The sequence below is a fragment of the Eutrigla gurnardus genome (assembly GCF_963514095.1).
Source record: "Eutrigla gurnardus genome assembly, chromosome: 8".
NCBI classification, from domain to species: Eukaryota; Metazoa; Chordata; class Actinopteri; order Perciformes; family Triglidae; genus Eutrigla; species Eutrigla gurnardus.
The window spans coordinates 4,777,504-4,787,919 of NC_139922.1; the positions used below are offsets into that span (position 1 = coordinate 4,777,504).

General features: G+C 43.0%; 1 protein-coding gene across 3 annotated transcripts; it reads right to left on the bottom strand.

Annotated features, from left to right (window-relative positions):
• Window positions 1-1,579: 1,579 nt before the first annotated feature.
• gata5 (GATA binding protein 5) lies at window positions 1,580-9,161 on the bottom strand. 3 transcript variants are annotated; one of them, XM_084015152.1, is made up of 7 exons: window positions 8,848-9,161; window positions 7,804-8,414; window positions 6,044-6,213; window positions 4,703-4,831; window positions 3,875-3,959; window positions 3,666-3,793; window positions 1,580-2,801 (listed from the first exon to the last, which is right to left on the bottom strand). In XM_084015152.1, the coding sequence occupies exons 2-7, from the start codon at window positions 8,321-8,323 to the stop codon at window positions 2,682-2,684; spliced, it is 1,152 nt and encodes a 383-aa protein (XP_083871278.1). In that variant the 5' UTR covers window positions 8,324-8,414; window positions 8,848-9,161; the 3' UTR covers window positions 1,580-2,681. The 3 variants fall into 3 exon arrangements, with proteins under 3 accessions (XP_083871278.1, XP_083871277.1, XP_083871276.1); XM_084015151.1 differs by lacking the exon at window positions 8,848-9,161 and adding an exon at window positions 8,594-8,671; XM_084015150.1 differs by lacking the exon at window positions 8,848-9,161 and having other exon boundaries at window positions 7,804-8,621.
• Window positions 9,162-10,416: the final 1,255 nt, after the last annotated feature.

Below are 10,416 nucleotides of genomic sequence, written 5' to 3' on the forward strand. Positions count from 1 at the left end.
CATTATCAGGATAATCGTAAATTTGAGTTGATGAAGTCCATTCGATGTGGCTGACAGCGCCAGATAAAATCTAATAAGTGAACCTTTAGGGTTTCTTGCATGAACATTAAAGCTCAACATGTCTTTGGGGGTATTGAACATATTTATTATAAATAGGTAATTACTTCTAAAAATACATCCTGGTGTGTTATAAACAATGCATTATTTGTTTATACAGCTTTTTGATTAAACTCAAGTTGTTGGATCTGCTGCATCCATTCTTTTTCAAATCCATCTTTTGTGAATGCCCCCATTTTATATGATTACAATACTAATTAGCTGGAATAGTTAGTGACTTGCTTCTGAAGCTAAAAATGTCTTTTTTGACAACAGGTTTCAAAATATTCAAGTTTCCGTTTTATAAGGGTTCATTTGTTTCAAATATTATGTAGATCACTGAATACACAGGTTCATTTTCACAGTTAATGCTCAGCTTCACATTAATAAAAAGGTGCTTAGTGTATAACAGACAGTGGACTACATGATGGATATTCAATCCTGCATCTTGCCTCTAAAGCTGCTGCTGCTCATCTCAAGCATCTACTTCACTCTTCTGCCAGACAAAAATGAACGTGTCTGCCTCTTGACGTGACACCAGAGAAGGCCTCTCCCAGCAGCAGATAAGACAACTTGGCCAACGGTCATAAAGATGGGCTGTGATGGTGGTGCCTGGATGTCGCTATGATGGCAGTAAAGCAGCACCTTTGTTGCTGACAGGTCGGTATTTTCCTCCACGATGTGGTCAATTCCAACCCGGCCGCAATAAAGCAGAGTTGGAACACAACCTTTGGACGACACTGACGGCTGAAGCAACCTGCACGTGAACACACCTTCCTTGTACACACACACACACACACACACACACACACACACACACACACACACACACACACACACACACACACACACAAACACGCACACACACACACACACACACACACACACACACACACACACACACACACACACACACATTCATTTACATACACCTGCATTAGAACATTGGCAAATGAAGCTTTGCTATACACATACATGCACAAACATATTTGCAGAAATGATCAATAGACAATGGAGTGGGGATCTGAATAAGGAGAAAGAAACTAATAGTAAATGATAGATGATATGGCCTTCAGCTGAAGGGATTCTACTGTCAATAGAAATAAATCACCTTATAGAAATAATAGATAATAGAATTTATGATTTTGTGGTCAAGCCAAATGGGTTTACAAAACATACATTTTCGATGAAGCTTAAATTTATTGATAATTGGTAGAAACATTTAGCTAACAATAATGTATTAATGTATGAGTCATTTAAACTAATTTATAAACAGATCAATTATCAATAAAGAGTTGGAATCATTAGGTAAAATTAATCAATAAAGAATAATCATTAGGTAAAGGTAATGTATAAAAAGTTGAAATAGTTAGGTGATGTATAAACAGTTTAAATTATGAGGTAAACGTAATGTTTAACAGTTGAAATAGTTAGGTAGAAGTAATGTAAAAACAGGATGAAATATTTTCATGAATCAAATTAATTAAATGTGAATCAATTTATTAACCTGAACAGATTCCAAAGAGCATTGAAGAAGAGAAAGACTAAGGGAGTTTAGAACATTTTAACAATAAATTTCCCTTACATATTAACAAAATACAGACAATAAAATTAGATTATTATGTTTAACATCATTCACACTTGTTTCATGTGCCTTCAATTGGTTCAATGAAAAATGTAGTCATTGCACTTTTATTTATGTCAAATATTATAACAGTAAAATGATAGACTTCTGATATGTCGTCATGATATCAGAATCACAGTGACTGGTTCTGATTTCCAAATGAGTAAATGTGGTTTATATCTTGTAAATTCACTCACACAATGTAAGCATCATAGCTTAGAGGCCGCTCTCCAGCAGTGAGCAGCGGGCTATTACTGGCTGGTTTTACTGTCCACCATGACTTTTTACTGTCCTTATCTCAACATAAATAATGTGCCTATAAAAGTTAATCATCTACATGTTTGTAATGAGACATGTTCAACAGCCATAAAATAGGTATTTTCTGGTCATTTTACTCTTTCCTTTCTGTGATGACAATAATATGCTCTATGTTCTTCAAAACACCAGAAAGCAGGGAGGGTCATATCAACAAACACCAACACGACTGAATGAGACTAAAATCAGTCGTCTGCTATAGAAAGAGGTTAATGTATCCATGTCTTTTTTTACATTCCACTTGATTGTCTTTGCATCGGTGCTGTGTTTCTTCAAAAAAGTCTTTTAGTGATAGGAAGTTCTTGTTGTCCCGCGGAGGGAATGTAGCTTGTTGGGTGAAGGTTTAGTCGGGGTTCAACTGTGGCCTTTGACTGAGCTGCTGCCTCGGCATGCTGTGGATAATACACACATCCTTTCTGTTACAGGTACCCTGTGTCCATGTGAGGCCGAAGAATGATCCAGGTGAGGCTGTGTTGAATCTGCCAGCATGTTACAGTTCATAGTACGGCAAGCGGATTAGGTCATGATCCTGATGATGAGATCACGTGTATCCATCGATACTACAGAAACCCAATTCAATGTTACGCGACACGTTTGTCCACAGCTCCAGAGTGGAGAGGAGAAGTTACAGTCCGGTCGCGGCCCCTCATGCTTGAGAGAGAGCACACCAGGTGTTCTGTGGGGCCATGGAGGTCGGGGTAAAGGGATAGTCCTCATATTTAATGTCCACATGTCCCGATCCCGTGCTGTCCAAGTGAGAAGTCGCCTGCAGGGAGGAAAGAGACTTTTAAAGCAAAAGTAATCATTGATGGCGAAACAGCGAAATTACTCATCATGAGGAGAACTTCTCTGGTGATAATTAGAAGAAATATTTAGCGAAAAATAATGTTCGTCAGAAGAGTTAGCTAAAATGTTGCTAAAAGTAATGGATAGAGTGTGAAAATAAAATAAACTAAACAGTTGAAATAAAAAGCTAAATGTAATGGATAAAGAGTTTGAAGAGTTGGCTAAAATAATGTATAAACGGTTGGTTTATAAAATATTGTAAATTATTGAGATAGTTAAAAGCATTGTGAACGGTGAAAAGTCCAGCTTCAACCGATCCGATATAACGTACAAATTCAAACGAAATCAAAGTGGCTTAAACGTCATTTGAAAAATGTGAATCTATTAAATGAACGTGAACATATTCCAAAGAGCATTGAAAGAAAAGCAGAAACAAGAGAGCTGTTTAGACCCTTATTAACAACAGTTTGAGTACGTTTTGCTCCAGCTGTTGGTGTTTTCAACAGCTGCCGTCGCTATGCTACAAATTGACTGTGACCCCCCCAGGTAGGCTTTTCCGCTCTTCATCGGTCAGTGCTCAACTCCAGTAACGCCCCCCCCCCCCCCCCCCCCCCCCCCCGCTATATATATAGGGCTCCGTTCCTTTAGAATATAAATATGTATATAAATATAGATCCCCCCCACTCGCTCTCGCTCTGCTCACATGCTCTGATGCAGAAGTCGGATGTTTACTAGAAATATGGCCGCCTCTCTGACCACCCTGCTACGATTATTTGAACGGGAATGTCTCTTGTATTTGATTTCTATGCTACATACAGTACATTTGCATGCAAAGGAGGTCTACCTGATTGGCCGATGTGACCGTGTGTCCGGCGTAGGGTGAAGGGGTCATGTTGGGTTCACTCTTAATGGTCGAGGCGTGTTCTGAGACCGACAGGGAGGACGGGGAACTGGTGTCCGAGGTGGAGGATCCTAAAGAAGAAATGGCAGTGAATCAAACTGTACGTTAAGTTCACAACACGTTGTTCCCCCCTATCCGTCTGTCGGACCTACCTATGGATGTTTTATTCTTGGGCATCTTGGGTTTGCGCTTTCTTGTCTGAATGCTCTCTTTCTTCATGGCCAGAGGTCTGGGCACCTGTAGGGAGGAGAGCCAAACACATTAGTTGGTGTGCCTCCCAGTCCCTGATACAGCATGAGGCCACGGTGTCATGACAACCCACACGAGCTCCCCTCCCACACCGCCGCTCCGATAACAATGACCACAATGCCCTTGGAGAGGTTTTACACACAGGTTGTTGGGGGGAGGCCATGAGAAGACTGGGTTTGAATAGGAGGCCGAGAAAAGATAAGAGGCCAAGAAAAGAAGAACTGTGGCGTCACAGCCCAGTCTCATAGCAAGTCCACCATAGGCTTCTGCACTAACTTGTATGTTCGTACGTCCTGGCACTGAAAAAATATTACATCGTGTAGCCTCTTACCCAAGCTATCTGTGTTGTACACAGTAATGGGTTAAGCTAGCAATTGGGAGTGTTTGAAACTTGTTCTATTGACATCCTGACTGTACTGACAGCCATATATTGCTGTTTCACTTTCTCCTGACAAATGTACTGATTGGAAGTCACTTTGGACAAAAGCATCTGCTGAAGGCCCTCAATGTAAAATGTAATAATAAGTAACATATTAGTTTCATGTACAGGGAACCAGTTTTCTTTCTTTTTTTACGGATGTTTTTCCTAAACCTAACTGGTGATTGTATTGCCAAAACATGACGCTTGTTTTGTAGTGTAATCTCATTGCTACTGATGGAAAAAGAAGTCGTACCGAAGCATCAGGACACCACTGGACTCATGCATGTGTGCGTGCGTTGGTGTGACCTACCCCGTGCAGCTTCATGTACAGGCCACAGGCGTTGCACACGGGCTCCCCCTCAGCGTTGCGTCTCCACAGTGTGGTGGTGCTGGTGTGGCAGTTAGTGCAGCAGAGGCCCGCCCGGCGAGAGGTGGTCTGCTGCAGGTACAGAGGAGGAGAGGACAGCTGATTGACTCCTGCTGGCTGAAACTCACATCTCAAAGCGGTCAGGCAGAGTCACGTCTCTGTGTTCCTGAGACATCCACATGTAAATATTCTCATAACTCATTAGATGGACAACCTTTAAAGATAACGTGAATACATGTTGTCTGTCTCACACCGTGACTGACTATCAACTTGGTTTTGCACACGAGTGTGGAGCAAAAGTCACGTTGCTTCAGAGAGCCTCGACTGAAAACGGCCCGTCCAAGGGCAAGGTCACTGTGGGACAAATAAAGAGGGAAAACGGCCCAGTGAGGAGGAGGAGGAGGTGGAGGAGGAGGCAGGAGGATGAGGAGGAGGACAAGGCAGTAGGATGAGGAGGAGGAGGAGGAGGAGAAGGGAGGAGGAGAAGGGAGGAGGAGGACAAGGCAGTAGGATGATGAGGAGGAGGAGGGTGAGGAGGATGAGGAGGAGGAGGAGGAGGGTAACTCACAGCTGCTCCAGAGAGTTCCTGGGAAAGTGAGTTGAAACCTTAACAGCCACCCTCACCTCACCACCACAGAGGGGTTTTCTAAATGTTTACAACTATGGGATGATATACACACTTCATGTCACGATTATCGCCTGATAATCATCATGTTTAAACTTCTCATACTTGACTCACTTTACATTTTGCTTTTGTATTCAATCACACACGTATTCAGTCTTTGTGTGACAAAAAAAAGAATCTTAAATGAGATATGAAATAAGATCCCCCATAAATAAAGCAGGACTATATTATATAAAAGTGATATATATATATATATATATATATATATATATATATATATATATATATATATATATATATTATTATTTTTAATCGCAAACCAATAAAACCCCTTATTGTCCCATTTACACCACAAATGGCCAATTACCTGCTTTGATCTCTCAGGTAGCATCAATTACATTAGAACAAATAATAGCAAACCACTTCACAGTTTGGCTGTTTATATAAATATATAAACATTTATATAATTCTCATGCATTATCCGGGCTGTTTCGTTCATTCGTTCATTTTATGATACAGGAATAACATGGTTGACAGTATTATTTTCTAATATAAAGTATTTTTTTAATCTCGAGAGCAGCTGTAATACCGTTGGGTTGTTGAAGTCAAATAGTTGATCCAATGATCATCATGTCTATATGTGTTGCGCTGTTTCTTACCAGCCGCTTCTGTGGTTTGATGAGCGGCCTGTTGATGCCGTTCATCTTGTGGTAGAGGCCGCAGGCGTTGCACAGGTAGTGGCCGGTTCCGTCTCTGCGCCACAGCGGCGTGGACACGGAGCCGCAGTTGACGCACTCCCGGCCCTCCGTGGCCATGTCGTCGATCAGGTCTGCAGCCCGGAGAATAGAAACACATGCACGTATTTAGTATTTGTTTTCTATATGTATCTGTGTGTTGATTTATTTGTGTGCATCTATTTTGTTTTGTATTTATTTATTTGTTCATAATTATGCGTATATTTCTTGCAAATATTACGTGAGACATTTTTAATGGTGTTCAGCTGCAGTCATGCTTTATCGATCTGTAACATGATATTTCCAAAAGTCTGACCAAACTCTGACTTCACAACATTTAGCCTTCTGAGAGAGAAGACGGGATAGGCCTAAACAACCCGGACTTCTAAAAAAGAGGGGGGTCTGGTTACGGGCCGGTGCGTGATGGATAGCCGGGGAGGAATTTAAAGCCCCTTCATTCCCTGTGACGAAGAGAGATCAAACCCCTCCATGAATCAACGGGGAGACCGAGTGATGGAAGGACCCGGGCCGGTGCGTTATCAGCCTCAAGGATCCAGGGGTCCCTCCATCCATCACGGCCCTGACACACGACGGACTCCTGGCATTAATTGCCCAAATTCCTAATCCCTCAATTTAGAGCGAGACTCGAGGAGGACCCCACCCACCCGGGCAGGGCAGAGCTGTCCCCGGGCCGCCTGGCTTCCTTGTTGGTCCTCATTACTCCACAAGTGGGGGAAAAAACGACCTCACGACCGCTTGTGTTAATGAATCATTCTGTCATAATCATATCAGTCATAATGAACGAGTCAATAATAGAGGTGCGAAAACAAACGGCTGATGATCACAAATCCTCCCGCAGCCACAACGTCCGGCTGCGGCTGGAAGGCCGAGCTGCGGCCGTCTGGAGGTGAGAAGGGCCGGTCCTCCGGCCAGCGGCTCCGTGTGGATTCAGCTCGCTCATCAAAACAGCGGGACACATTTACATGTTTAATTGATTGTTTTTAGAGCCTCTCTTCTGAAGAATGCCCATTGTCTTCATGCATTACGGGATTGTTCTGAGACTGATCGAATCTCAGGCAGGCTGTTAATAATCCTCTGTGTCAAAATAACAGCGCCGCGGCAAATAGGCTGCACACACACCAACCAAATACACACGTATATACGAATATCAAATACAAAGAATGTGTAATATGTGCTGCATATGAGGTCACAGTCCAGAAATGTGATTTCAATATTCGTTTGGTGATAATGAAAGACGGACAAAAATTATAGGCTTATTTATGATAAAATATAAACGAAGAACATTTAAATTGATGTAGGCTATTTGGAGGAAAAGGTGAGAGTTAGGGAATATTATTAATATTATTTAGAATTGTCAAATATCATTTTGCACTCTATTATATATATATATATATATATATATATATATATATATATAATATATATATATATATATATATATATATATATATATATATGTTTATTAATTTATTTTTAAAATATGTATTGTTCCGCTTTTAAATCCTTGTTCACATTAATTTATTAACTTGACCATAAAAGCCGATTGTGATTTAATATAATATTAAATATAAAACGAGTCAGTCGACATGAAGAATCAGCTGCCGGTGATATTTGACATTTGGTCTTACTGATATGTAAAATGTAGTTTTGGGGCGCGTGCTTACCCATACTGGACCTCCTCCCAGACAGACCCCCGTGCCGGCCCTGCAGACTGATCACTCCGCTCTCGAAGGGCCCCGGCGTCCAGGAGGACGTGCCCATGTCCGGGCTCATGTAGGCGTAGGGGCTGGAATAGGAGCCTCCGACCGAGCGCACCAGCGCACCGCCGTACTGATCCGCCCGAGTGCCGTTTCCGAGAACCAGCGGGCTCTGGTAGGTCGCCTCGCGGCCGGTGTTGCTGCTGACGGGCGGGCTGTGTGAGTACGAGAAGCCGTGCGGAGGGTGAGGGCTGCTGGGGGCGAAGGAGGAGCCGTCCGAGCCGGTCTGAGGCCAGCCGTGGTGCCCGCCGAGGCCGTGAGACTGGTGGGTCGAGTCGCAGGTCTGCAGGTAGGGCAGGGTGGGCAGCATGGCCGGGACTCTGGTGGTGGGGACGTAGACCGGAGAGCTGGCCGAGGGGTGCATGTAATTCCCGGGGTCATGCACGTAAGGGGACTGGTTGGAGGACAAGGCCAGGCTCTGATACATTTTAACAGACTGGCAGTCGGATGCTTTCTCAGGCTGGTCCCGGTCCGGTGGACGTGATCCCGTCCACCTCCTCACAAGGATCTGTCTGGGCCTTTTGGAATAAATGAGGAAGAAACGAATAAGACATCTTGTAAAAAGTGTCCAAGCATCTTTCACTTTCCGAGTGACTTTTAAAACCATACAATCATTGTGTTAACCTCCAAACAATAATCTGCATGAGTTCAACTCTAATATTTGCTTATGAAAACAGAGCTCGGGATCATATTTCACCTGTGGCATTGTGATTGACATGATGTGGAGTGAAATGACGCTGATAGATGGAGGCGACTATCAGCGACCCCACACATCCTGCAGCTCATTAAATCATAACCATAACGGAAACCAAATCAAAGAGCACACAGCAGATAGAGAGCTCCTCGCTATTTTTTTTATCATAAGCAACTCGAATCACATAAAAGGCTGATAATAAGACTCGCTGCGCGGACCAGGGTTTCTTTCCAAGGGCTCTCAGCGCATTATCTCACCAGATAAGGACGGTCGGTGATAAAGCAGCCCGGTCCTTCAGACGTCCAGAGCTCAGTAGAGAAACGTTGTCCCTCCAGTCAGATGGAGACGGGGCGGCGGCGCACAGCGGAGCGTCTCCAAATATCTCCTTTTAGTGCGTAAAAGCTGCGCGCACTGATCGGAGATACACGAACCCAAAGTCTCCGTTTTGAGGTCCGCAGCGCTTCTCTTCCCGCAGGTCTATCTGGAGATACTTACTGTCGCTGATAATTGCTGTTATGGGAGTGCTCCCATTCGCTCCCCTACTGGAAAATTTGTACGGGAGAAAACCACGTGACGCAGTCCGCCGCTCCGAGGTAGGCCTAAGTGGGGGATGGAGGGCGGTGTCTAGGTGGGGAGGGAGGGAGGGAGCGAGGCCGGGCCCCTGGGTGTCGGAGAGGGTTGACGGGGAGCACGCGCTGTAATCGCACCTGAGCTCACCTTTCTGCCGGGTTTACCTCAGACTGGATCCACTCCAGTCCGGGATGAGGGGCCGACAAGCTGCAGGAGAGAGGAGCCTGTTTCTCTCTCTCAGTTCTTACCGGAACTCATGTAAAATGTCTACAAGTGTTCTGTACATTGTAAAAAAAAACAATTAGTGCAAATTAATCAACACCGAATTCTTGCATGACATGACAGTTTACATCACATGGTGTTTAAGGGGATTTGAATGGTTACGTTTCTCTGGTGGTTGTTTACCTGATGATGATGATGTTTAGGCCTATGCTGAGATGAACGTGAGTGAGTTCTCTGTAAGAGCCCGGTAAGAAACAATCGAGCAGCTCGATGATGGAAACAACGCTCATGTTGTCAAAGGAGCCGGAGGAAATGTTTGTGCGCCGTATGATATGAAGGAATGATAGCTCGGATTATGGGCGATATTTATGGGTCCACAGCAACACAATCATTGTGCTGATAATACCGTAAATACGGCGGCTCATGTATTGCTTCCAGAAGCCTATACAACAATTTAGCCCTTCATAATTTAAATATGCTATAGATCAACATTTTAAATGTGTAATAATTAAATCATCAATAACTTCAAATAATAATTAAAACATTTTAAAAAAATACAGTATAAATATATATTGAACACATTAATATCATATTATTTTATATATTATATAACTATATATACACACAACTATTTATTCTTAACTTTGTCAGAAAATATAACTATATATATATATATATATATATATATATAACTATATATATATATATAAAACACACACACACACATTTATTTTAAATTCTTAAACCGATTTAGGAGATATTTCGGCCTATAAAGCGCAGCCGGAGCGTGTTTAATAAAATAAACGTGTGAAGCAGAATCAACGCTGCCTCAGAACTCTCTTCATTCAGTCAGACGTGCCGACATCTTTTATTCACTAATACATTCATTCTAAAGTCTGACACCGTCGCTTGTCTGCAGTCAATCAATTAATCCGTCCACATCCGTCCGTCGCCTGTCTGTCTGTCTGCCTGTCTGTCTGCCTGTCTGTCTTCTAAGGGCCGACCACGTGATGCCGATCCGTGAAACGGCTCCG

What these genes read in the sequence shown, in the direction of transcription:
- gata5 (XM_084015150.1), bottom strand. Translation starts at nt 8,503, where the DNA reads ATGGTTTTAAAAGTCACTCGGAAAGTGAAAGATGCTTGGACACTTTTT. An exon ending in TCAAACCACAGAAGCGGCTG is followed by an intron (nt 4,832 to 6,043) that starts GTAAGAAACAGC and finishes CTGTACCTGCAG; the next exon opens with CAGACCACCTCTCGCCGGGC. An exon ending in CGGTCACATCGGCCAATCAG is followed by an intron (nt 2,802 to 3,665) that starts GTAGACCTCCTT and finishes TCCTCCCTGCAG; the next exon opens with GCGACTTCTCACTTGGACAG.